General features: G+C 43.0%; 1 protein-coding gene across 1 annotated transcript in view; it reads right to left on the bottom strand.

The window, feature by feature from the left end:
• Positions 1 to 15,884: 15,884 nt before the first annotated feature.
• NXN (nucleoredoxin) overlaps positions 15,885 to 27,933 on the bottom strand; it is a 223,449-nt gene continuing 211,400 nt past the window's right edge. The window contains exon 8 of the mRNA XM_073615136.1: positions 15,885 to 17,121. Within this exon, the coding sequence (XP_073471237.1) occupies positions 16,939 to 17,121 (183 nt within the window). The 3' untranslated portion in view covers positions 15,885 to 16,938. The remainder of the gene's footprint in view (positions 17,122 to 27,933) is intronic.

The raw sequence follows: 27,933 nt of genomic DNA on the forward strand, positions 1-27,933 counted from the left end.
GATAGCTACAGCAAGGGACTTCTTTTGTATGGATCCTTTTTATTCATGGCCCTTGTTTCTGCTCTCTTCTAGGCCAAACCGGTGAGGAAGAAATGTGGGAACTGTAGAGCCAGGCTCTCTGATAGTTATAAAAAGCTATTTTGTGTGGATTGTATCCCATCCAGAGCTAGTTCAGAGTCTTTCTCCTTTAAGGAGTTAATGACTTCTATGAAGGAGGTAGTGGATTCCTTTCGGTCACTGAATGACAGGGTTACTAGTTTAGGCCCTCCCTCTTCTAGACCCATAGCTCAAGATCCTTCAACCTCTGCCAAATCCCTTCCCTTATTAGTATCTGAGACTATTAGTTCACGCAATACTTCTGATCTGGAGGAGGGTGAGAATTCAGTCTCTTCATCTGATGAAAAGTCTGCATCAGAGGAGGATACAGGTAGCTCATCCAAGTATCTCTTTCCAGTTGAGGATATTGATGAACTATTAAAAGCAATTTATACCTCAGAGCAGATTGAGATGCCACAGCATGCTCAATCTGTACAGGATAAAATGTATAGGGGTCTTCAGGGATGGAAATCTAGAACCTTTCCGGTACATCAGTCTCTTAGAGACATGATTCTACCTGAATGGAAAGAACCTGAAAAAAGGTTGTTCCAATCCAGAGGACACAAAAGAAGATTTCCTTTTCAGCTTGACTTTGAGGAGGTTTTCTTTAAGTGTCCTAGATTAGATGCCCCTATGTCGCAGGTGTCCAAAAGATCAGATATTTCTTTTGAGGATTCTGGGGTCCTTAAGGATCAAATGGATAGGAAGGCCGACTCATTGCTGCATAGGGCCTGGGATGCTTCAGTTTTTCTTTAGGCCCAGCGGTAGCATCTACGTGTGTGGCTAGAAATTTAGACGTATGGGTTCAGCGTCTAGATGATCTTCTGGCATCTGACACCCCCAAGGAAGAGATTAGAGAATCCCTCCCACTCATTGCCAAGTCAGTCGCCTTCTTAGCTGATGCAGCAGCAGATTCAGTGAAATCCGCAGCTAGGGCTTCTGCTCTCATTAATTCAGCTAGGCAAGCTATCTGGTTTAAATCTTGGGAAGGTGACCTTATCTCCAAAAATAAGTTCTGTGGCATTCCTTTCGAAGGCAAACTGTTGTTTGGTTCTTCCTTAAAAGAAATCTTATCTCGTTCCTCTGAGAAAGGTAGTCGATTCCTTTCTTCCCAAAGGAATAAGCCCCAGAATAAGAGGCCTTTTCGTGGCTGCCAAAACAAGGCTAATTTTAAAGCCAACAGGCAACAGCATTTCATCAAGGAATGGGCAGAGATTTCCACCAATACCTTCATCCTTCAAACTCTGGTAAAGGGTTACAGATTGGAGTTCAAAAATCTCCCCCCCCAGAGGTTTTTTCTTACCCACCTGCCGAGAGACCAAGAGAGACGGCAAGCCATGTTAAATTTGATCTCTGTGTGGGAAACAGAGGGAGTTATTCTCCTGTCCCAGAAGATCAGAAGTTCCGGGGATTTAATTCTCACGTCTTTGTGGTCAAGAAAGCTTCCGGCGGCTTTCGTATGGTCATAAATTTAAGCGTCCTGAACCAATACATAGTTTACAGACGTTTCCGTATGGAGAACATTTATTCAGTAAGAAATCTGTTGTTACCAGAGGTCTTCATGGTGACCCTGGACCTTCAGGACGCTTATCTTCATGTACCAATCTGCCAGAGCCACCGAAGGTTCCTCAGGTTTGCAGTGCTCGTGGGAAACGAGCCGTCTCATTGGCAGTTCAATGCCCTTCCTTTTGGTCTCTCGGCAGCACCGAGGATTTTCACAAAAATCATGGCCGAAGTCATGGACTTTTTTCGAATTCAAGGTGTCTCAATCGTCCCATATCTAGACGATTTTTTGATTTTTTTCTCAGGGCAAGGAGTCCCTTATTTAAGACCTACAGTTGGTTTTGCGGACCTTTCAAAAATTAGGGTGGAAGGTCAACCAACAGAAGTCTTGCCTAGTACCCTCACAGAGCATACTTTTTCTGAGTTATCTAATAGACTCTGTTGCCCTAAAGATTTTTTTCTTCCCCAAGAGAAAATTGTGAAAATTCTTCTCTCTGTGCAGACCTTCAAACTGCTCCCTCAGACCTCCCTTCGGCGTATCAGGCAGTTGCTGGGCCTAATGACTGCAGCCATTCCAGGGGTGCCTTGGGTTCAGTTGCATTCCAGACCCCTTCAGGCTTTTCTTTTGCTGCATTGGGATCGCAGGAAAAATTCTCTGGATCAGCTGGTAAAACTACCAGAAGGGAATTTTCTAGATCTCGCCTGGTGGGAGCAGCGAGAACATCTGCAGAGGGGGAAGGATTGGGCACAACATTGCCCGATCAAGATTACCACAGACGCCAGTCTGTGGGGTTGGGGTGCTCACTCACAGGGTTGGCAGGCTCAAGGAGCCTGGTTGCCAGAGGAAGCAGGTTGCTCCTCGAATTTCAGAGAACTTCTGGCTGTGAGGAAAGCACTTATGTCTCTGGGAGAGAGGGTCTATTCAAAGGACCTTTTAATATTTTCAGACAATGCCACAACAGTGGCGTACTTTACAAGCAAGGGGGCACTCGCTCTGAATCACTTCTGTCATTAACGCAGCAGATTCTGTCCTGGGTAGAGATCTATGTCTCTTCAGTAAGGCCAGTTCACATCAAGGGGTCAGAAAATGTGCTGGCGGACTTTCTGAACAGAGTGAGCATCAGTTCCAGCGGTTGGGAACTACATCAAGGCACGTTCCAGGAGGTGGTGCTAAGTTGAGGTCTCCCCGCAGTGGATCTTTTTGCCTCCAGTCTCAATAAGAAACTACCGGCGTTCTTCTCTCTGGGAGAGAAACAGAGTCCTTGGGGACGGATGCACTGTCCTTCCCTTGGGACTTCAGCCTGGCCTATGCCTTCCCTCCTTTTCCCCTTTTGCCCCTAGTGGTTTGGAAAATTATTCAGGACAGAGCAGAAGTCGTTCTAATTGCCCCCTGGTGGCCCAGGAGGAGTTGGTTCACCTCTCTGAAGGCCCTATCTGTGTATCCTCCCTGGCCCCTTCCAGTTCGAAAGGATCTACTCCATCAGGGACCGGTATTGCATCCAAACCCTCAGACCTTCCATTTGACGGCCTGGAGGCTGAGCGGCGCATCCTACAGTTAAATGGATGTTCAGAGATAGTTATTCATACTGTCCTGGACAGCCGTAATTTGGTCACAAGAAGAATCTATGGGAAAGTTTGGAAAACTTTTATTTCCTGGCAAAGGAAATCTGGTTTAGATTCTTTTTCCACTCCCTGCATTTTAGATTTTCTGCAGGAGGGAGTGAAAAAGGGGCTCTCTGTCAACACCCTTAGGGTTCAGGTTGCTGCCCTATCTTTGTTTTCAGAGAGAAGACTAGCGGTAGATCCCTTAGTCAGGAGGTTCCTTTTAGCCAGATCTAGGCATACTCCCAGGATCCTCAAACATGTTCCTCCCTGGGATCTGTCGTTGGTTTTAAATGCACTAACAAGGGCTCCTTTTGAGCTTTTGCATGAGGCTTCCCTGGAAATGATTTCTTTGGAATTGTCCTTCCTTTTGGCTATTACGTCAGGGCGAAGGATTCCGGATCTAGAGTCTTTCCTGTAAAGATCCCTTCCTGAGGATTTTAGAGGACAGGGTGGTGATTAAACCCAATCCACTCTATTTACCCAAAGTTTCTTCCAACTTTCATAGGTCCCAGGAGGTAGTTCTCCCTAGTTTCTGCACCTCTCCCAAAAATGCGGAAGAGGAAAGGTTTGGTCTTTTAGACGTTAAGAGGTGTCTTCTACTTTATCTAGAAAAGACCAGTGGGTTTAGGAGTTCCTCCCAACTGTTAGTTTTGTTCAGTGGCCCCAAGAAGGGGTCCAATGCATCTAAAAGTCCTATTGCTAGGTGGATTTAGGTGGATTAGGGGAGCTATCTGTGAGGCATATAAAGCGTCAGGTTGCACCCCTCCTTCTAGAATTAGGGCCCATTCAACGAGATCCATGGCCACATCATGGGCAGAAAGAGCGGGAGCTTCATGGGAAGATATCTCTAAAGCTGCCGTCTGGTCCTCTTCTCATGCATTTGTCAAGCATTATAGAGTTCAGATGCTTTCCAGCCAGGACCTTTCCTTTGGTAGGAAAGTGCGTCAGGCTGTCGTCCCTCCCTAAGGTATAATATCTTGCTTATCCTCTCAAGTAGCTGTCCTGGAAGGTGAGGGGGGGAAAACCCCCGTTAGAGGCCGCGGACAACTCCAACAGCCAGGCGGGGCTCCAGACTGTGGCAGGTAGGTGGATGGGCAGGCAGATGGGACGGAGGATAGTCCCATACCTCCAGTCAGGACAGGGTCGGTTCTCCCCAGAATATCACAGGCCGGCAAGATGGTGGTGGCCGGAGGTGTATGCGAGCTATGGCATGCAGGCACAGCCATACCACAATACCGGCCCAGGACACATCAGGGGACACAGAGGAACAGGCTGGCAGGGTATCAATTTGTTTTAGCTAGTCAGATGCACAGATGACAAAGGATTCGATGCAGGATACCCGGAGCTCCTCACATACACGTCCGCCGATGCTCACATCAGGACACGCCACCGTATTGATGTGTATGTTTTACTGTCAATTTTGTTATATGACTAATGGTCCCAGAGGTGCATATTTAATGATCTCCCTACAGTGCCTTGAAAAAGTATTCACACCCCTTGAAATTTTTCAAGTTACAACCAAAAACGTATATGTATTTTATGTGATAAACCAACACAAAGTGACACATAATTGTGAAGCAGAAGGAAAATGATAAATGGTTTTCCAATTTTTTTACAAATAAATATCTGAAAAGTGTGGCGTACATTTGTATTCGGCCCCCTTTACTCTGATACCCCTAACTAAAATCTAGTGGAACCAATTGCCTCTAGAAGTCACCAAATTAGTAGAGTCCACCTATGTGTAATTTATTCTCATTATAAATACAGCTGTTCTGTGAAGGCCTCAGAGGTTTGTTAGAGAACCATAGTAAACAAATGGGTCAGGGATAAAGTTGTGGAGAAGTTTAAAGCAGGGTTAGGTTAAAAAAAAATATATATATATATATATATATATATATTCCAAGCTTTGAACATCTCACAGAGCACTGTTCAATCCATCATCCGAAAATGGAAAGGGAATGGCACAACTGCAAACCTACAAAGACATAACGGTCCACCTAAACTGACAGGCCGAGCAAGGAGAGCATTAATCAGAGAGCAGGCAGGAGGCTCATGGTAACTCTGGACGAACTGCAGAGATCCACAGCTCAGGTGGGAGAATCTGTCCACAGGACAACTGTTAGTCGTGCACTTCACAAATCTGGCCTTTATGGAAGAGTAGCAAGAAGAAAGCCATAAGAAGTCCCATTTGCAGTTTGCGAGAAGGCATGTGAGGGACACAGCAAACATGTGGAAGTGCCAGCCCCTCTTTCTTTATCATTCTGCATCTTTTGGCTCTGGATCAAGGCTGGCACATGGCTTGCTTTATAGCACTGGAAACCTGATGATTTGTCTGGAGTGATACACTCCCTTTGTTTCACTTTCTGGAAGAAAGTGCTCTGGTGAAATGAGACCAAAATGTAACTTTTTGGCCTAAAAGCAAAACGCTTTATGTGGCAGAAAACTAACACTGCACATCACCCTAAATATACCACCCCCACCATGAAACTCTTGGTGGCAGCATCATGTTGTGGGGATACTTTTCTTCAGCAGGGACAGGGAAGCTGGTCAGAGTTGATGGGAAGATGGATTGAGCCAAATACAGGGCAATCTTAGAAGAAAACCTGTCAAAACATGTCTGCATGTCTTGCGATTCTGCCCTCACACATCAGGAAGAAATGTGCGTTTAAGTGATTGCTGTCTAAACATCCAAAATAAAGTATTTGTTTTTTTTTATTTATTTATAACTTTCAACTAGAAGGAATTCAAACAGAATCTGTGGTTGGTGTTGCAATGCAATGCAAAAAAAAAAAAAGTAATACATAAGCCAAATGTTACAGCGAGTAAATAGATACCAAACATGTCCCACTTTAAAATTCCGCATGCCTGGTGACAAAAGCAACATCAATTTTACTATTTATAGGCGACGCTTTAAAAGCCTTTGCAGGTACAGCTGCAGGCATCATCCTGATATAAACACTTGAAGTCCAGCAACAGTAAGTCGCTGCTCGTCAAGTGGTTAAAATATCTGTAAAGTTATGCCATATTACGTACTTTGAGCAACTGACCTGTTCTTAGAATTGATGCCGGTTTGAAGCCAAAAAGGGTAGTCACACCAAATATTGATTTGATTTTGATTTTTCTTATGTTCGCTCATTTTGTAAATTGATAAACATAAGCAATTAAAATATACATTTTTGAAAGCATTCTTACTTTACAGCATTTCTTCACACCTGCCTAAAACCTATGCACAGTACTGTATATTTCAAAAATATCCTGCTGTGCATGTTGTCAGTAGGATTGATCTATCCGAAGCTGTCAAATGTTAAGATATGGAGACTGATCCCCGAAAAACACTTATCCTTTTTGTATAGTACAGGAGTAAGGCTGGATATTCATAGACCCTAAGTTATAAGCTTGTAATTTAAGGCGTTGGGATCACTGACAAAGCACTGCAGGACAAGCCCTCCTTCGCATATCCCTATTATTCTACCCCACTCAGTGAGACATCAATTTTTTGCTAGTGTCCAAAGGTGATTGATGACTTCTCCATTATGGACAAATAATTTGCTTCACTAGTTTATATTACTTCAGACTCTTCAATCAACTCCTTACTGACTGCAGATAGAATAGAAGCAGTGCATCTGGCCACTGGATTCTGCTTGGGCACTAACCTCAGCATTTATGGATGCATGTATTTAAGCACAGGGCCCTAAATACAGGTCCAAGGCTGTGGTTCATCCCTATGGAACCCAGACCCCAAAGATCCCTCTTGGGGTATGCCCATTGTGACAGACAAACCCTCAGCCGCGATTAGCGACATAGACAGGTAAAACAAGATTACCCTGTACTGGACCGATACTGTAGCCTTACTTATTACAGGCTTCTTAGATAACATTTATTCTATGTTAAAACTATCAGGAAACTGGGAATTATGCTTAAAACGTATACACTTGTATGGAGTTAAAACTTTTCAAAATTGGCAGTAAAATTTCCACCATTCAGAGCTTAGTCTCAGGTGGGTGACTAGGTGTTCACCCTGCCACAGGTTGCACTATTACCACTACTTCCGCCTAGAGGCCCTTATAAAGGTACTCAGGCACTTTCTACCACCATTTTCCATGAGGACTTAGCAACTAGCAATACATAGACACGCTTACCCCATTTCCCCATCCTACTCTTTGAAAAATCCATATGGAAATACCCTCACCAATAACAATGGCAGAAACCAGGTGCAAGGAAAGCACAGCATTAATTTAGGCGACCACTTGCTCTGTCAAAGGCTTGCAAAACACTCAAACCAATCAGTGATAACACTCATCTTGCACTGGAACAGGACCCTATTTTAACACCCCTGTTTCATTCTGCTTTCCTGGTGACTAACCATGTCATATCTTTGATAGAGCTCCGCTTCGACTCCTCCCTCAGGACTAGTGATTAGCATAAATTAAAGACATGGCCCTCCCCCAACATTCTCCTTTTTTCCTCAGAACTCTTGAACTGGTGAAGGAGTAGCAGTATGTCCATACCTTTGGCAGCGTCTGCTAGGTTCAGCCTCTCCTGTGCACAGTCCCTGTTCTTGGGCCGCTATTAGCGCTAATAAGACCGGGAACCCCTTCTGTGGATCTCTTGGGGTCTTCTCTGGCAGTTTCCTCACAGGAATGCAGTCTGTCGATATCCAAAAACGATAAATACTGGTGGATACACAGGGGGATCAGCTTCCTTAACACTAGGTAAGGTTAGATTCTTCCCTTTTTTTATTTTTTTTGTTTGTTTATATATAAACTAAACAAAGAGTAAGGTTAAAGATAGGATAACTTAAATCTTTCTTTTGGCCTGAGACCACGAGCATTCGGTTTCCGGCTCCCTGCTCGCTCCGTCGAGCAACGGGGAAGGAGTGGGGCATGTACAGCCGCTCTGATGTGCTACAGTTTCCCTTGTCAATTCAGAATGGCAGAAGGGGGGCGGAGGTGGTAATTAACCCTCCCACCCTTTAGGTTTAAAAAGTTTGGCTTCATTTTGGCTCAGGGCTGCTACTGATTGCCAGTTATGCCCTGCAGGTTCTTTTTTGTCAGCAAACAGGTACACAACATTCTTGCATCGCTGGGAACTATAATACTATTTCCTTTTCCCTAGTGATCTGTTCTTACTCACTCTATCTTCTTGCAGCTGATCCTCCTGCCCATTTCAACATGAATCTTTCATCACGAAACCAAGATCCTCCTGTGTCCAATAGGTATAGGATCATGCTTGTGAGTATATTGAAAAAAAAGGGAGTACGCCACTGACGATCAAACTTTGTTTGTTTCAGCCCTGTCCCTTCAAAGCTATCCAGAAAGTCTTCAAGACGCCATGACAACGACGACAGTCAAGAGAGCAGAGATCACACTCATCACGCCATAGGTCTTCAAGAAAAAAAGTGCTGGGCATGTGGCGCTGTACCACCCCCTGATAAATTGGCCTGTAAGGGACTATGCGGCAAACCGGGAACTGGAAAGTCAGCAGGTGGTCGATCTATTTAAGCAGACCATGGAGGACTCCTTTTCAGAGCTGGTGTGGCTATAATCCCCACTCAGCCAGTTCCACAGGTTGCTCAAGTGCAAGACATAGAACCCAGTATCCCGGGGCCCTCAGCACTCCTCTGCTTGCCTCAGAAAGGACACCAGAGGAGCCTTCTGAGGTATCTTCAACCATTTGGTTTCAGTTTTTCTCTGGTGCAGCCATTTATCCAGGCGGTGAAGAATGCTATTGCCTTGGAAGCTCTGCCAGAACCACTGCAAAAATCAAAAATGTATTTTCCATTTCTTAAGAGAAAGCAGATTGCCTTCCCGTTATGGGGGAAACTCGAGAGATTATAGAAGATGAATGGAGCAAGATGGACAAAAAGTTTTCCCTAGCCCGATTGTCCAAGTTGTATCAATTATCATATATGGATACAGTCTTTGAGCTTCATGCCTATGGTGGATGTGGTAGTGGTGCGCCTATCAAAAAACATAACCTTGCCGATGGAGGATTCAACATCATTCAAAGACCCCCCCCCCCCCCCCTGGATAGGCTTATTTACCTGCATCTCAAAAGGAGTTACCTGGCTGCATGGGCGGCTTGTAGGCCGGCCATTGCACTAACCTCTGTTTCTAACGCTATCAAGTCATGGATGGAAAATGTCGAAACAGCTCTGCACCAAGACGTCCCCAAAGACGACATAATTAAAGCTCTGGAAGAACTCAAATTGGCGGCAGATTTTGTAGGTGAAGCGGCGATTAACATAATCTGCTGTTTGGCCAACTCAATGCTGCAGTCAGTTATGGTGAAACGGGCCTTATGGCTAAAACCTTGGATGGCTGATCTAGCATCAAAACAAAATTGGTGCAAGATTCCATTTGATGACAGATCCTTGTTCGGTGAAAAACTAGACAAACCTTTTTCCCGAGTAAGGGGATAAAGCTGGACAAGAGCCTATTTTTCGAGATTTCGACAGTCAAACTCAAGAGACTTTAGGTAGTCACGACCGTTTAAAGACAACAAAAGATCGTGGAGAGGCACTCGGACATACTTTCTAGGAGCCAGAAGAAAAAAGACCCTTACTGCTCCCCAGCACGGGATGAAGTCCTTTTGATGCCAGAAGAGCGGAGACACTTCCAGTCGGAGCCTAGGCTAAAGCATTTTTTTCCAGCTTGGGCTTTTGGACGCCGGGACCCATGGGTTCTGTCAACAGTTCAGTCTGGTCACTTTTGGACCTTTTTTCGTCAGCCTCCTCATACATCCTTCAAAGGAACAGGGAAACCAGCCTCCCCGCAAAAAGCACTGGCCTTAAGCCAGTTTATAATGTCACTACAGCGCCAGGGGGCAGCAGTGCCTGTCCCCTCATCAGAACGATTTACAGGGTTTTAGTCTACCCTGTTCCTTGTACAGAAAAGAATAGGCGGTTGGAGGCCGGTGATAGACCTGAAAAGGCTCAACAGATACATCTATCTCTAGAGCTTCAAAATGGAGTCACTACAAATGATCACCCAAGCCATACAACCAGGGGATTGGTTAATATCAATAGATTTGCAGGATGCTTAACACCATATTCCTATCCAACCGTCTTTCCAAAAATACCTAAGATTTGTGGTTGGTCAGGTCCACCTACAATTCCAGGCTCTGCACTTTTGCCTGTGCCCCTCCCCTCCAGTATTCACAAAGGTGCTGATATCGGTCCTGGCCCCTCAGAGAGAGGAGACTAAGGATTTACCACTATCTGGACGATATCCTCTTGCTGTCAAACAACCCGAATCAGTTTATAGCACACAGGGACATACTTCTGCAGTCACTGGCGGAACTAGGATGGTTGATAAATCATGAGAAAAGCCAGATAGTACCAACGCAGCGCATGATTTATTTAGGGGCAATGTTCAATACATGCCAGGGCACAGTATTACCTCAACCGAAGATGAGGGGCATCATTCAAAGAATGTCCAAGATCATGCAGAAGTCTCATCTAACAGCTTCACAGTGCCTGAGCCTCAAAGGCACGATATCCTCTTGTATACCTTTAGTCCCGTGGTCTCACTGGCATCTGAGACACTTCCAGACAGGATTCTTACCACAATGGAAGAGGCAGCAACTCTCTCAGATAATCCTATTGACAACACTGATGCGCAGGAGCCTGCACTGGTGGATGAATGCAGAGAATCTCTCCAGGTACCATCATTTGGGTTTCCACTCATGGGCCATAATTAAGTCCGATGCAAGCGGACAGGGGTGGGGTGCCCATTGCAAAGAATTCAGGATACAGGGAAGATGGTCTTTTCCCACCAGAAGCGTAGTATCCAACGTCCTAGAGATGAAAGCGGCATTCCTAGCCTTAACCTCATTAACACAACAGGGCAGCAGTCTCATATCTACAGAGACAGGGAGGCACCCACAGCTGAACGCTTCTAAGGGAGGTGGAACCAATAATGATCTGGGCTGAAAGAAACCTAGTAGATCTCAGAGTGATATATCTCCCAGGCAGAATGAACACAGAGGCAGACACCTTGTCAAGGAAATTTGGGAACAACAAGTGGACACTTCATCTCCATGTATTCAACCAGATTTCCAAACTGTGGGAAACCCTGCAGGTGGATCTCTCTCGCCTTCCACATCCACAGGCAGAGGGGGTGGACGTGCCATCATGCCCTTGGAGCTTCACAACGGTGTAAGCCTTCCCTCTTCGTCCACTCATTTCGAAGTTTCTCCTCAGGCTTCTAAGAGAACCAGTACAAGTACTGGCAGTCCTGCCATACTGGCCGAAGAGACCATGGTTCCCACTAGCAATGCACCTCAGTGTGAGTCCCCTTATCAGGATTCCTCCTTTCCCTCAACTTCTGACTCAAGGCAAACTAGGTAGATCTTTGAGTATGGAAGTTGAGAGAAGGAGGTTTGAGTCATTAGGCTGCTCCCAGGAGGTCATATCCAACCTTCTTAAAGCCAGGAAACCAACAACGAATGCAATATATGCAAGGATCTGGGACAGGTTTCTAAACCTATGCTACCAGGAAGAGGTTTGATCCAGTCTTCCAATATTTTGGGAATCCTTCAGATGGGTCTTGAGTTGGGACTCGGCCTAAGCTCCCTTAAGGTGCAAGTGGCAGCAATTTGTGCAGCGACTAATATAAAATGGGCAGAAGATCCCCTAGTAGTCATGTTTCTCAGAGGGGTACTGAAGATACGTCTGCCTGTCAGGCGCCCCTTTCCTAGGTGGGACCTTCCCTTAATACTAGAAGTCTTATTCAATCATCCATTTGCACCTGTAGAAGAGACCTCAATCTGGAATCTAACCATAAAGACGGCTTTCCTTTTGGCCATCACGTCTGGCAGAATTTCGGAGCTCCACTCCTTAGGAATAGGTGACGAATATATCTCTTTCTGGACAGAGTAGAGCTTTGCCCTCTCCGAGGGTTCACACCTAAAGTTACCACGCCAGCACATCTAATGGAGCCATGGGCGTTGCCAGTCTTTACTGACTCAGAGTCGGATTTCTGTCATGAGTTGGATATATCCAGAATCCTCGGGGCCTACTTGGAAGCTACGGTAAAGTTCAGGAACTCCGAGAAACTGTTTATCGTCCCATGGGACAGAAACGGGAAAGGAAGCTTCCGGCAGAACCTTGGCATCCTGGGTTGTCAAATTGATACAAAAAGCTTACAGGGTGAAGAACATGGATCCTCCATCTCAAGTGAATGCTCATTAAACTAGAGCAGTGTCAGCATCATGGGCAGCAAGGGCGAATGTTTCTTTGGAAACAGTCTGCAGGGCCACTTGGTCTTCTTGGCACACATTTCTCAAATAAGAAGAGCAGCTCATGTGGCTGTGTTGAATTAAAATGTCTTTGTTAAACAATTAGCTCACTCAGGTGAGTTTAATACTATCACAGGTATGCTGCCATGGAGGCACCAGGAAAATGGAAAGTTGTATCATACTTACCGTAATTTTCCTTTACAGCTGCCTATCCATGGCAGCATACGCTCCCACCCTTGGTATTCTATGTTACGGAGAATGTTGGGGGGAGGGTCTACGTCTTTAATTTATGCTATTCATTAGTCCTGAGGGAGGAGTCGAGGCGGAGCTCCTTTACAGGTATGCTGCCATGGATAGGCACCAGGAAAAGAAAATTACGGTAAGTATGATACAATTTTCAGTTTTTCAGTCCCTGGCTTTAACGGCATGGTTGCTGAAACCCAGGTGTTGGGGGGCAGGGGTGTCTGTGATGGTTATTCTCACATTGTTTGCTCAAAACCAGAGAAGCCACTTCCAAAAAAGTTTACTATCATACCTGGAAATCCTTCTTTGGTGTAAACAAAAGCATTTCAATCCCAGAGAACTCTCTCCCGCACACTCTGGCCTTCCTAAACTTGGGACTTGACCTGAATTTGGCCTTAAGTACCCTTAAAGTGGATGTGAACAGCCTCAGATGATACACAGAGATTAAACAAATCTCCCTACATAAGTTTTACATGTATATCTGCTGTCTTCAGCTTTATATACTGTTTAGAAAGTGCACATTGTGTTAGAAATTCAACTTTGTCATTCTGCACTGTGAGAGAAGTCTTGGATTACACTGGGAGACAGCTCATTGGAGGAAAGGCACCCCCCCCCCCCTTGATGGGCAGAGACTTTCAGAGCTGTCCTGTGAGTAAAGCAGCTGTCTGTTAATCTATTTATAGCATCCTCCCTGACACAAAATTTAGCCTGGTTTTATCATGTGTCAGAGAACTTGTCAGAAGTTATCAACAATGCAGATATATGTGCCCAGGTCAAATTTCATGAATCTGGTTTACATCCACTCTAGGGACAGGTTTTGACCTTGTCCTATTTGTTCCAAAAAACTCTGGCTTCATTTTCCCTCTCAAAAACCCTTATTTAAGGTGTTTCTCAGATTACACCACTTATACAGCATACTTCCTTGGGTCTCAATTTGGTTCTCTCTGCCCTACAGAAACCACCCTTTGAACCCATAAGGAAACTTTCTTTGGATGATCTTTCTTGCAAAGTAGCCTTCTTAGTGGCTATCATGTCTGTCTAACCTCTCTCCTGGAATAAACCGTTTGTGATCCTTCACAAAGATTAAGGAGTAGCGATTTTTAAAACCAAAAATGTCATTTCACCTTACCAATCATATGTAGTGGCTGCATCAGTTTTCTTTTCCTAGGCTTCTTTCCCCTCTATTTTACACTGGTGATCAGGCCAGTAACATTCCTGGATTATACAGCCACCACTTTGGATGAATGAGAACAGGGGGCAGATTTGGACAGCAGGCTGAAAGGAGGGGAGTGTTAGAAGTACTATCAGCTTTAAATACATTAAGAAATTGAAACCGAACTCCAGCTAATACTTTATAATCAGTTAAAGCAACAGTTTATTTTCTTTTGGGATAAAGGTTTTATCTAAATAAATAAAAGCTGATCATTTTAAGCATGCTGCCAGTGGTAAATGGTCTGTCTCATCTCTAACTCCAAGAGAGTTATTCTGTTGAAAAATAACAGACTTACTGGCTGGATCGCCAGATAAAAATAATAGCCCAAAAAAGGAAATTAATGCAGCTATCACATCTAAGAATTGATAAGCTGCAAAATAATAAATGCTTGCTTTGCAAACATTGATTTCAATGTTGTTTGAAAGACCTTCAAAATATCATTTACTTTTAACATTCGACTTTTGAATGAATGTAATTTCCTGAATGAAAATCTCATACACTGTGAAATTCCTTCAAGAAACATTTCTGTCCTGCTCCTTTGACTCTCTTACTTTGATTGAAAACGGACAACGATTTTGACCCCACCGATTAGAAAATCGAACATTCTTAAAACAAAAGATTTAAAACAAAATTCCACTGGTATATGGCCAGCTCGTTTTGGGTACTTGAGTTTGTGACAAAACACCAGCTGCAAAAAACTGCTTTTAATGGGCTGGCACTCAACTTACCACTCCCTGGTCAAAGCTCCCCAGGGCCTAAGATGTGTGACTTGCCCACTTTGGTTAGGCACATCTTCCCTTTCCGATGAGAGGGCGAGCTTTAAGAACTGGGCTCCCCCACAAGTAGCCCACAGCATTGGACCTGTAGAGCACCTGGCAGTGACATACGCTGCACCACATACTTAGGTGTTGCCTGTACGCCTGGTCCAATGTCACTGCAACCTTACAAGCCTGCCCTGCTCCTATCTTTGCAGAGGTTCAGCCATAAAGCTAGGGGGTACTGATTCAGCAAGCTGACACCCTTTGCCACATCGGCCTAGTGCAGCCTGCAATTTTTCTTAATGGGAGATTTTACTGTTCTCTAACTACTAATAGTCTCTCAGACAGAGAGATGCATCCATCACCTAAGGACACTAACAGGAAAAACTGAGGCATGCATGGTGGGAGGAGTTATGTGAGGGAGTGTTAAAGCTTTAAGTGTCTTTTCCAGTGTTCAGTCACCTAAAGGAGTGACATATATCCGGTTATAATTTAAAGACATGTGTCCCGTACTGTACAATAAAGAAAGTTGTGGGCAAATGTGGCATCACTTTATGAATCTGGCTTATTTATTCATTAAACATCTTGTACTGTTCTGTAGCCCCTTTATTTTCTTAGCAATCTCTATTGTGTTTATCCCTTAAGCAGCATAGTGGTAAGGTTAATGCAACCCTATTCATGAAGATTCATGCATAGCTATTAAAAAAATACTAAGAAATGATTTCAATTGACATGTTAGAGTATGTTAGGAGGAAGTGTTATTGTCATTACAATTCTTCGTCATGCAGCCCTAATCTATTAGTTGAATAAATCTGTTGACACAGACAACAACCTTTTGAAAAAGCTTACTGACTATGGTTTTAATACTTTGAGTTACTGACAGGATCAAATATACAGCAAAGTTGGAGGGCAATCAGAATTCAAAGTATGGAAGCCAGTGGACTGTCATTTTAAAAAAAGCAGTGGCAGCCACCATTTTTCTCTTAATGCCAGATTTTCTTCAAAATACTAGGAGGTGTTGCCTCAGGTAACCAGATTCTAGCTAACCTTTTTATTTTTAGTCAATAAAAGAAGTTAAGTGCAAGCACCTGACTCGTAGCTGCTGGCCATACCTTCATCTATTATTATGGCAGAAACACATGTAGCACAATAAACTGATCACTATTTGACAATGTTCATCATTTCATCATCAATACACATCACTAGTTTAAAGTGAGATTAAAAAACACCATCCACAATGCCAATTTTATTTTTACCAAAAACACCAGGAACTTCATTCACAGGAAAGGTGTGAGGGCAGCATGAATACTACAAGACAAAACCTGTATGAAAATGATGAGTTGATATTAATGAATCTTCCAAGTAGACATGACATGTCTTTTGCAGTTCTTGGGTCTAATAGTGATTGTATAAAGCTGCAATAGTTGTATGTAAATTAATTTGCTACCAAAAATAAACAGGTTTTGCTTTAAATATACGTTTTTGTATTATGAATAGCCAGTACAACATAATTTATTAAGATTAGACCCACTCAGCAATTAATGGTAGATATGTTCAAAGCCAAAGATGTGGTTATTAACATAATACTAAGAAAAATGGTGTACAATATTACCTTTGTAAACCTCTCAGAAATAGGCACCCTAACTGTAGTTTTGTCATTATACTGGAGGCTGATTTCTGATTGGCTGCTGTTAACTCTGCATTATATTATTAAATAAGCCAAAACAGGTCACGTGCATAACACAGCTAATTCAGAAAGTGACAAACGGGAGCACTGAATACTGATATGTTCTACTTGCTGGACATGTAGCTTTTTATATATAAAAAGTACTCAAGCAGGCAAAATATTGACAGGTTGCATATTAAAACTGTATGTGAACAGGAAAAGAAAAAATGTTGTATGACCTAAATATGGTTGAGATGTAAAAAAAAAAATATATTATAAAAAGGTACAAATTGTTAACACTTTTCACTGTTGAGGAATCAAAGACTCTAATACCAAAAATTAAGAGTATACCGCTTCAGACAAAAGTGACATTCAAATCCGGAGCCAGGGTAGAAAGTGACTTAGTACTTGGTGCTGCCCTCTGAAGAGGCATTTGGCAATATTTTATAGTCCTGGAGGATTCGACTTTAAAACGACGACACAAAAAAGGCACCCTGAAAAGGCGTTCTCAGACGAGAAAATATTTTAAAATCCATGTGGCAAGAGGAGACAAGCATTGTGTATTTTCTTTTTAAATAATAATTCTTTCTGCAAGGCATTAATACTGCATCTTGTTAGATTGGCTCAGGTTTCAGTTTCTCTGCTAGAAAATCGTTGACAAAACTCTCCACAATCTCTGGAGTGATCTCCTCCACATCCATGACATACTTTGCTCTCGCAGACATGTCCAGTATGGTAAGCAGAGGGGCGGCTTCTGGGAGGTTTGTGAAATCCCGAAGGGAGTCCGTCATGTCATCCTGAAACAACAAAGACAATCACAACATTTACTTTGAGAATCATTAGGGGAAAAAAAGACCTGTCAGACTGATCTAGGAGGAAAAAGAATAAGGAATACCAATATATTTGTATAAAACGAATAGCAAAGATGCAATATGCATGTAATTTACTTTGATACTGTATTTTATGAAAATACGTATGGCTGCTTTAAGACATATATGCAGTTAATCATTAAAAACCATTGACCTTTCATGAAAATAGACAATAGTTGTGAACGATTATGTATTAAGGGGATCTATCCTGAAATGTAACCACTTCATTACTACACTATAGCCGAAAGACTGCTACATCGCGGCTCTGTTGTTCCGGGAGGGCGTCCATGGATGTCTACCCGCAACTGTGCCCTCTGGGGTGTGCATCAGGTGCACTCTGAGATCGCTGTGTCCTTTGGACACAGCTAATTACAGATCGGGGTAAAGGGCCAATCACAGTGGCCCTTTACCAAGTGATCGGCTGTGTCCAATCACAGCCTATCACAATGTAAATAGACTTGTCGGTTATCGGCAGTGCTTTCCTCACGCACTGTCACAGCGCGAGGAAATAAGAACCGGTAACCAGTAAGTGTGGCAGGGGACATGTACACAGATAATCAGGGCACTGATCAGTGAAGGAGAAAAATTACTTATTTGCAAAAAAAAAAAAATATTTTTTTTTTTCAAAATTTTCAACCTTGTTTTGTTTGCTTAGCAAAAAATATTGAAACAAAGTGTTGATTAAACACCACCAAAAGAAAGCTCCATTTGTGTAAAAAAAAAATTATAAAAATGTCATATGAGTGTTGCATGACTGCGCAATTGTCATTCAAAATGTGACAGCGCTGAAATCTGAAATTGGCCTGAGTAGGAAAGAGGTGAAAGTGCTTGGTATTGAAGTGGTTAAAGCCTAACTCTAGATTTTGTGTTACTTTATTTTAGTTATTTTTAGTTTGAGCCAAAATGGCCCAAATAAGCTATTTCCTTCACTAATTGCTACGGTTGCTCTCAGAGAAGTATAAACTGTAGCAGTCACTGTGCAGCATCAGCAACATACAGTACATAGTGATGTGTGCCAGCAGCAGTGCGGAACTTCCTGTCCCGTTTCCAAAATAAAATCGTTTCAGGCTGAGCACTGCTCAGTTATTCACAGGAAGGAAGGTATGACATCATCTGCCCACCTCTCCACCTCAGCCAATGAATGGAAGCCTTTATTTATAAAATAAAAGGCTATCTCTAAATGACCGAGCAGCGCTCAGCCTGACTCAATTTTATTCTGGGAACAAGGCGGGAAGTCCTTGTACTGCTGCCGGAACACAGTGCTCTGAACTTTATGTATCTCATGCTACATATACTTTATACAACACTGATGGCAGCTGCAGCAGTGACAGCCAGGGACATGGATTGGGTGAAGGGAGGGAGTATAGCTGACTTCATCAGAAAAGGAAAACTTAATATCTGGCAGAATGGTTTAGAGGCGAGTGGGAAGCTGGGGATGGGGGGGGGGGCTAGATTTGCTCAGAGTTGGGCTTTAAAGGCTTCAGAAACAGGTAAATAGCTTGATAAAAGTTCCCCTCAACTGTCAGCAGTGGCGGCTGGTGCTTTTTTGTTTGGGGGCGCAGCAAACAACCCCAACCCTCTGCCCCCACAGCACCTCAACCCTCCGCCCTTTGCCAGTCCACAGCACTTACCCAATCGGCGGGCACATCGAGGGATCATCAGTCAAGGGGACAGGCATCTTAAAGCATCTTCCGTGTCCTCTTCCCTTCTAAAATCACGGCGGTTTCCTCCACTCCTCCTAGGGGTTTAACAGGATCTCCTAACCTTTCGGCCAATCGGCAAAGGGGTAACAGACCCGCTCTTCCCGATTGGCGGAGAGGAGATTCAGTGTTAAAAAAGCAAATATTAATTTGCTTTTTTAACAAATCAGGTCCACTCCAAGAGCAATGCTCTGCGATCCAAGTCCACCCTATTTTGAAGCCGATTAGAGCCTATTGCTCTAATCAGGTGCTTCAGAAATACACCCCCGCCGCTGTAATTCAGACATGGGGGGGGTGGCGAGGATAAAGGGGGGTGACGCCCGTGCGCCCTTAATGTATGGGCCGCCACTGACTGTCAGTGATCCCTACATTTTTAGACTCTGCACAAGGAATTAATTTATAACTTCTAGTTCTAATTATATTTTTCATATATCCAGAGTCATTCCTGAAACCAAAAGTAAAACACTAAATCAATCTGTGGTACTCTATAATGGTATGGCTAATAAATTTTGCTATTATATTGTAAAATTCACTAAATGCAATAGGTGTAAATGGCAAATGCTGCTGAAGTGCTGACACTTGGCACAGTGACAGCAGCCTGTTGAGCCTGGTTTGGCAGTTCAGTTATTATATAAGGCGGTTATTGTTAATTGGGTATCACTGCTCGAAAGTGAGGCACAGAGAAAACTAAGAAAAAACTGAAAACAAAAACCCATCTTTTTTCTTATAGCTAAACCTGCCTGGGCCAGTATAAGGCTGCTGCGGATCGTACAAGAGCGTTGTGCGTCTCTTTTCCCCATTTCAGGGCCGAACCTATGCCTGAATTTGGCCCTGAAATGGAGCCAAAGATGCAGTGCGCTCCGCAGCCGCAACGGAGATATGTGAACCAGCTCCATAGGGAGCCAGTCACATTTTCCTGCTATGCGAATTAGATGCGGGGAAACCTGCAATTAATTCGCATAGGTGTGAACCCGGCCTAAAAGCTTAGCAGTCATGCTACATTAGAAGCTTCCCCATTTATACTGTATGTGGTGTGCATGGGAATAGACACAGACCATTTATAATGTCAGACACAGGACTACCTTTCAACCTTTCTACTTGTTTCTCCATTGCAAGGAGGAAATAAAAGTAATGACTAGTTCCACTTAGTGAGTAAAATAACTTTTCATTTTTATTCTGTCTTTCCAATAGAATTACATGCTTACTTGAACTGTCTAGTGAGCAAGTAGCATAAATTATTATTGATTTATTGGTCCAAAAGTGTCTGCAGCACTGTACAAAATTAAGACATTCAAGACCTATAAAAAATAATTAAAGCATGTAAAACACACTAAAGACAGTAAGGCCTTCCCAAATAAACTTTGCATTCTTTCTTTTTACTATTTGGTTTGATTTTGATCATAGCATTTATCAATCTACCAAATAAGGAATCCCCAGCAATTAGACATGCAGTTCTGTTTCTCTTCACTAGAGGGTACCAGCCACCCCGCTCTGCAGCTATACAAGGGGCAGTGCCAGGACAGTACTCTGAAAGCTGAGAACATGGTGAGAGACAGAGAACAGGAAATTCCAGGATAAAGTACGTAGATATACAGACAACACCTCTACGGGGGATGTAATGGGCCTTGTGCCAATTCAAATGCCAGATTTAAATACAGAATTGCTTTGTACAAATTTTACGTTTTATTCTGTCTGCACTGCAGAAAGAGATGCCGAGGAGGGTCATAAAGTGCTTGAACATTAGAAAAGGGATTCTATGGTAAAATATAAGAAAACAAGGGATGTATTCTGCAAAGCAGCATGCTTTCTTACTACCGTGCATCCAGAAAGTATTCACAGCGCTTCACTTTTTCCACATTTTGTTATGTTACAACCTGATTCCAACCTGATTTCCTCAAAACTCTACAAACAATACCCCATAATGTAAACGCAGAACAAAGTTTGTTTGAAACCTTTCAAATTTATTAAAAATAACCCCCCCCCCTCAAAAAAATGCATGTACATAAGTATACACAGTGGAAATAGGAAAAATACTGCACTGCCACTATACAAAAAACCCCCCGAAGAGCAGCAGTTTAACTGTGGAATACACACCAAAAAGTACCAAATATATAGAAAAAAACTGCGCTATACCATAGATTGAATGTGAATATACATAAATAAATAGAAAAAAACTGCGCTATACCATAGATTGAATGTGAATATACATAAATAAATCATACATGTAATGAGATGATGAAATATGAATCTGAAAAATTCCTCTCATGAAATACCAACACTAAAGAAATCAAAAAAAGTGCAATAGTCAAATAAATCATAAAGGATCAGTGACAAACAATGCAAATAATGCTGTGAATCAATATATGCATATCAGAGTTCATAATCGATCTTGACTGAAGAAAATCAGAAACCTCTAGTGAAAGTGAGGAGAGTCCCAAAGAAAAGAGTTAAAGTTCTGTATAACCAACCCACAGCTTTTGTAAAAGTTAACAAAGTTGCCTCAGCTCAGTTCGAAATGAAGAACGGGACTAGGCAAGGATGCCCACTTTTTCCCCTCCTATTTGTTCTAACTTTAGAGCCCCTGTTGGCCGCTATACGAAAAAATCCGGATATTAGAGGCTGTATAGTGGGGAAGGAGGAACATAAACTAGCTGCTTATGCCGACGACGTCCTTCTCTACATTACGAACCCTAGGGTATCGATACCCAATTTATTGTCTATATTGAGGAAATATGGAGAGCTCTCAAACTATAAAATCAATTTAGAAAAATCAGAAGCCCTAAACATCAACATTGATAGTAAGGAAGAGGCTTGGATGAGAGAGACATTCCATTTTACGTGGAGGGAAAATATTCAATATTTGGGGGTTAAGTTAACAAGCTCAGTAAAGAAGATCTACGCACTAAATTTTATCCCTCTATTAGATGAAATTCGAGCAGAAATAAAAAGGTTGGCACATCGCCCGATCTCATGGATTGGGCGAATAAACTCAGTCAAGATGGTGCTGGCCCCAAAAGTGTGTTATAAGATGCAGATGCTTCCAATCCCTTTGCCTCAAATTCATTTTAAAAAATTAACACGATTAATAAATGGGTTTGTTTGGAACAATAAGAAACCAAGGATAGCACACACGGAGTTATGTAGAGAAAAAACACAAGGGGGGCTGGCCGTACCAGATTTCAAAAAGTATTATAATGCAATTACAATATCACGGGTGGTAGAATGGGTTAAAGGGGGTTATAATAAAAGATCTAGAAATGGGTTTAAGTAGTGCACGTTTGAAATATTTGTTATGGAATCCGCCACATTTTAGAAAGTTAGGCCCAGACACACATATTATAACACAACACACCTTTAAAATCTGGGACCAGATGCATGTAAATAATAGTTGGGAGTATAATTCACCATTGATTTATTTAAAAAATAATGAGCTGTTTCCCCCGGGGATGGAGGAAGTAGGAGGGAACTGGATCATAAATAGTGAAATACAATTAAAAGATATTATGAAGAAAGGGAAAATTTGCACTTTTCAGCACTTAGCAGCACAAAGAGATTTAATGAAATTAAATGGCTGGCGGTACGCTCAGCTCTCGCATTTTGTAGAAAGTCTCCCTGGGTCCATAAGAGAGGAAAAAGACCTCAGACCAATAGAGAAATTATTTTGCAGTGAAAAGACAAGGGGGTATGTCTCCGTGATATATAAAATACTGCTAAATAATGGAGGGATGGAAGTGCCGCCATTCATTAAAAAAATGGGAGGGGGAACTGGGGATAACTCTAAAGGAGAATATCCCCAGAAAAACCGCAGAAATCCGGGGGGGGGGGGGGGGGGGGGTCCATAGAGGTCCTCCTCTCACTTACTTAATTATTCCCCCCCCCCCCAACCTCACACAGCCCCCCCCCACAGCCCCCAAACCCTCCCCCAACCCCACACAGCCCCCCAGCCCCCTTCTAACTGAAGATCATTGCTATCAAAGCCCTTCAATTAAGGAAAGACCCCCTCAGGGATATTAGGGGCAGGAATGTCTAAGTTCCTACAAAAGTCCTGTAAATCTCCGATATGTTTCATTTTATAAATCCTGCCCTCTTTCGTCACATTCAGTGACAGAGGGAAGCCCCAACTATATTTTAAATTTGCCCCCCCCAGTAAGTCCAATAACGGTTTCAATTGGTGTCTCCTCGCTAAAGTTCCGGCAGAAAGATCTGAAAATATTTGAATTGCCTGATTATTGAATTTCACCGGTTGGGCCCCTCTTAATTTACTCCAGATTTTTGCTTTGTCCTCAAATTGATGGAACTTGACTAAAATGTCCCTAGGCACGTCTTCTCTCATATTTGGGGGTTTTCTTATCCTGTGCACTCGGTCGATTTTAAGTTCACACTCTGGATTTCTTCCCAGGAGTGGGTTAAAGATTTCCTTTATCACTATGGTCAGATCTTCTCCTCTCTGCTCTGGTAGGGATCTAATTCTTAGGTTTTGCCGCCTATTTTGATTTTCTTGTTCTTCCAGTTTATGTAACAACTCGCGTTGGTCCCTCTGTAGTGTTTTTACTTGTTTCTCAAACACAGAGATTTCCTGACCCTGATGTTCCGCCACCTTCTCTACTTCTTCAACTCTCTTAAGTAGGTGTCCCATATCTGTCCTTACATTGAGGATTTCTGCCTTAATTGATTTTTCAAGCTTAAGAAACATATCCTGAATCTCAGATTTGGTTGGGAGTGCTTCTACGGCCGGATCCGCCTCCATACTTAAATCTGGTTCTGCTTTGGAAGGAGTCCCTACATTGGAAGTCCCCCCTTGAGCCCCTTTATTTTTAGTTGAGGCCTTCTTTTTGTCCTTTACTTCTTGTTTGTTGTCCATACCTGGGCTTTTTAAATATTTTTGAATTGTACTGGAATTTAAGCTGTCTCTAGGTTTGTTTAGGTCTGCTGATTTTTGGGAGCGTCCTCTCATGTTCCTCCCTTCCCTGCTCTCCGCAAGTTCCCTTTTGCGCTAGCCTTGAACGCTTCTACAGGGAGGGCCTGCTCTGGGCCTAGTTCAGTTTAGTAGTTTAGCAGTTTAACAACGTCTATCCACAAGTTCTCAGTGACAGTCCCTTTGAAAATTACAACAAATCGCTTTACCAGGAACAGTTCTATTAGGAACACCCAGGGTCACTTTATCCCTTCATCTCTCCTCCTTTCTAATGGATACCATACCAAAGGGATAAACAGGGTCTCCACTCCCCCCTAGAATTTACTGTCCACTCATAGTTTGTTGGTAGAGCAGAAACGCTAAGTTCCCATGAGTACTTCAGGCCCTCTGTCCTTTAAATTTCCTTCTGCGGTCAGATATCTCAGGCGCAAAACACAGTTCAAAAGTGATTGTATTCAGCAATGCTGATCCTACCTGGATCCAGAGGACCTCATGGGGGCGTCCCGGGTCTCCAGGGGGGACTTCTTTAGCCCTCGTCAGAGCCAGCCACAGCTTTAAGGAAGGGGATCCCCACACCTCCTGATCTTCACTCATCTGTACCGAATCCAGCGTTTAAATAGTGCACTGCTCGTCCACTCTCCGCATTCCGGCGTTACGCGGCTGCGGGGCATGGGACGGAGAACAGCCAGAGAGCCAATACGAGGGGGGGGGAGCCGGGGGACGCTGTAGCGGCGAGCATCCGCTCCGCCGGGCCGCCGTTAACTGAGCTGTCTTGGGCACCGATCCGGCTCCCATACGGCCGCCTCTTTCCGCTCTTTCTGGCCAGCCACCAAGCGGACCCTCCCGTCGCCTCGAAGGAAGGTTAGCTAGCCGGCCACGGGCTCTCACCCTGTGCCTTCTGGAACGCCATCTCCGTTCAGACCTCTTTCTTCCACCGCCCCACTACCAGGCCCCTCCCCCGATCCTAGCACGTCACATCCTCCAGCCTCTGCCTTTGGCGACATTCCATGAGTGGTTTTCTCCACACATTCCGCTTAGAATTAAGGCCAAAAAGTTCTATCTTAGTCTCATCAGACCAAAGAATCTTATTTCTCACCATCTTGGAGTCCTTCAGGTGTTTTTTTTTAGCAAACTCCATGCGGGCTTTCATGTGTCTTGCACTGAGGAGAGGCTTCCGTCAGGCCCCGACTGGTGAAGGGCTGCAGTGATGGTTGACTTTCTACAACTTTCTTCCATCTACTGACTGCATCTCTGGAGCCTCAGCCACAGTGATCTTTGGGTTCCCACTGTATTCTCCACTTGATGACGACTGTCTTCACTGTGCTCCATGGTATATCTAATGCCTTGGAATTTCTTTTGTACTCTACTCCTGACTGATACCTTTTAGCAATGAGATCCCCCTGCTGCTTTGGAAGCTCTCTGCGCACCATGGCTTTTGCTCTAGGATGCGACTAAGAAGATGTGAGGAAAGACCTACTAGAACAGCTGAACTTTATTTGGTGTTAATCAGAGGCACTTTAAATGATGGGAGGTGTGTATGGACTCATATTTAACATGAGTTTGAATGTGATTGCTTAATTCTGAACACAGCTACATTCTCAGTTATAAGAGGGTGTGCACACTTACTGCAACCACATTAGTTTTATTTTTACCTCCCACACCCATAACAGATTTCAGTTTGTTGTTCAAGTTCTACAGTTTATAGGTCACATTAAAGGTGGAAAAAGTTCTGAAATGATTTATCTTTGTCTCATTTTTTTACATCACAGAAACCTGACAATTTAACAGGGGTGTGTAGACTTTTTATACCCATTGTATTTACTCGGCGTAACATCATCTTTTATATTTTAACAAACAATTGGGTATTATATTGCGTTTTTGTGCATTACAAAATTTGTGTTTGAAAAACCCCTGCGCATATATAATGTGACATAAAAATAGACAACGCCCAGAATTTTATTCTTTGGGGCCTCTGCTTAAAAAAAAAATATATGCTTGGGGATTCTAAGTAGTTTTCTAGCAAAAAAAAAAAAACATGTAGGAGAGGAATGTCAGAATTGGCCCAGACTGGAAGTGGTTAAGGACACATTTACACATGTGCATTGCGGTAATGCACTGTACCTGTGATGGTGTATTGCAGTGTCATTTACATGACATCTGTGCTGTAATGCACCAAAACAAACAATGCCGTGGTGTACTGTCATGCAATGAAGCCATTTATTTTGAATGAGCTGCTAACACAGTTTGCCACGGTGTGAATGCCCCCCTAAAAGCTTTGAGAAAGCTGCTTAAAGCTTGCTGACATACAGTGGCTTGCAAAAGTATTCGGCCCCCTTGAACTTTTCAACCTTTTGCCACATTTCAGGCTTCAAACATAAAGATATAAAATTTTAATTTCTTGTGAAGAATCACCAACAACTGGGACACAATTGTGAAGTGGAACGAAATCTATTGGATATTTTAAACTTTTTTAGCAATTAAAAAACTGAAAAGTGGTGCGTGCAAACTTATTCGGCCCCTTTACTTTCAGTGCAGCAAACTCACTCCAGAAGTTCAGCGAGGATCTCTGAATGATCCAATGTTGTCCTAAATGACTGATGGTGATAAATAGAATCCACCTGTGTTTAATCAAGTCTCTGTATAAATGCACCTGCTCTGTGATAGTCTCAGGATTCTGTTAAAAGCGCAGAGAGCATCATGAAGACCAAGGAACACACCAGGCAGGTCCGTAATACTGTTGTGGAGAAGTTTAAAGCCGGATTTGGATACAAAAAGATTTCCCAAGCTTTAAACATCCCAAGGAGCACTGTGAAAGCGATCATTTTGAAATGGAAGGAGTATCAGACCACTGCAAATCTACCAAGACCTGGCTGTCCCTCTAAACTTTCAGCTCAGACAAGGAGAAGACTGATAAGAGATGCAGCCAAGAGGCCCATGATCACTGTGGATGAACTGCAGAGAACTACAGCTGAGGTGGGAGAGTCTGTCCATAGGACAACAATCAGTCGTACACTGCACAAATCTGGCCTTTATGGAAGAGTGGCAAGAAGAAAGCCATTTCTCAAAGATATCCATAAAAAGTCTTGTCTAAAGTTTGCCACAAGCCACCTGGGAGACACACCAAACATGTGGAAGAAGGTGCTCCAAAATCGAACTTTTTGGCCACAATGCAAAACGATATGTTTGGCGTAAAAGCAACACAGCTCATCACACTCAACACACCATCCCCACTGTCAAACATGGTGGTGGCAGCATCATGGTTTGGGCCTGCTTTTCTTCAGCAGGGACAGGGAAGATGGTTAAAATTGAGGGGAAGATGGATGCAGCCAAATACAGGACCATTCTGGATGAAAACCTGTTGGAGTCTGCAAAAGACCTGAAACTGGGACGGAGATTTATCTTCCAACAAGACAATGATCCCAAACATACAGCAAAATCTACAAAGGAATGGTTCACAAATAAACGTATCCAGGTGTTAGAATGGCCAAGTCAAAGTCCAGACCTGAATCCAATCGAGAATCTGTGGAAAGAGCTGAAAACTGCTGTTCACAAACGCTCTCCATCCAACCTCACTGAGCTCGAGCTGTTTTGCAAGGAAGAATGGGCAAGAATTTCAGTCTCTCGATGTGCAAAACTGATAGAGACATACCCCAAGCGACTTGCAGCTGAAATCGCAGCAAAAGGTGGCTCTACAAAGTATTAACGCAAGAGGGCCGAATAATTTTGCACGCCCCACTTTTCATTTTTTTATTAGTTAAAAAAAGTTTCAAAAATCCAAAAGATTTCGTTCCACTTCACAATTGTGTCCCACTTGTTGGTGATTCTTCACAAAAAATAAAAATTTTATATCTTTATGTTTGAAGCCTGAAATGTTGCAAAAGGTTGAAAAGTTCAAGGGGGACGAATACTTTCGCAAGCCACTGTATTTGTAAATGCTTTTTAATATTTACAAACTGACAATGAAAGATGAACACAGTTTTTCGTGCATTATATGCTTTGTGTGCTATGCTTTTTTCCTTTCTTCCATGCTGCTAAAAGCTATTTTACAGATGTTATAAAAAGTCAGTAGCAGGAAGTTGAAGTAGGTAGTACTGGATAGTTGTTCACACTGGTATTTTTGCAAGC

Source organism: Aquarana catesbeiana, linkage group LG02, assembly GCF_042186555.1.
Source record: "Aquarana catesbeiana isolate 2022-GZ linkage group LG02, ASM4218655v1, whole genome shotgun sequence".
Classification (NCBI taxonomy): Eukaryota; Metazoa; Chordata; class Amphibia; order Anura; family Ranidae; genus Aquarana; species Aquarana catesbeiana.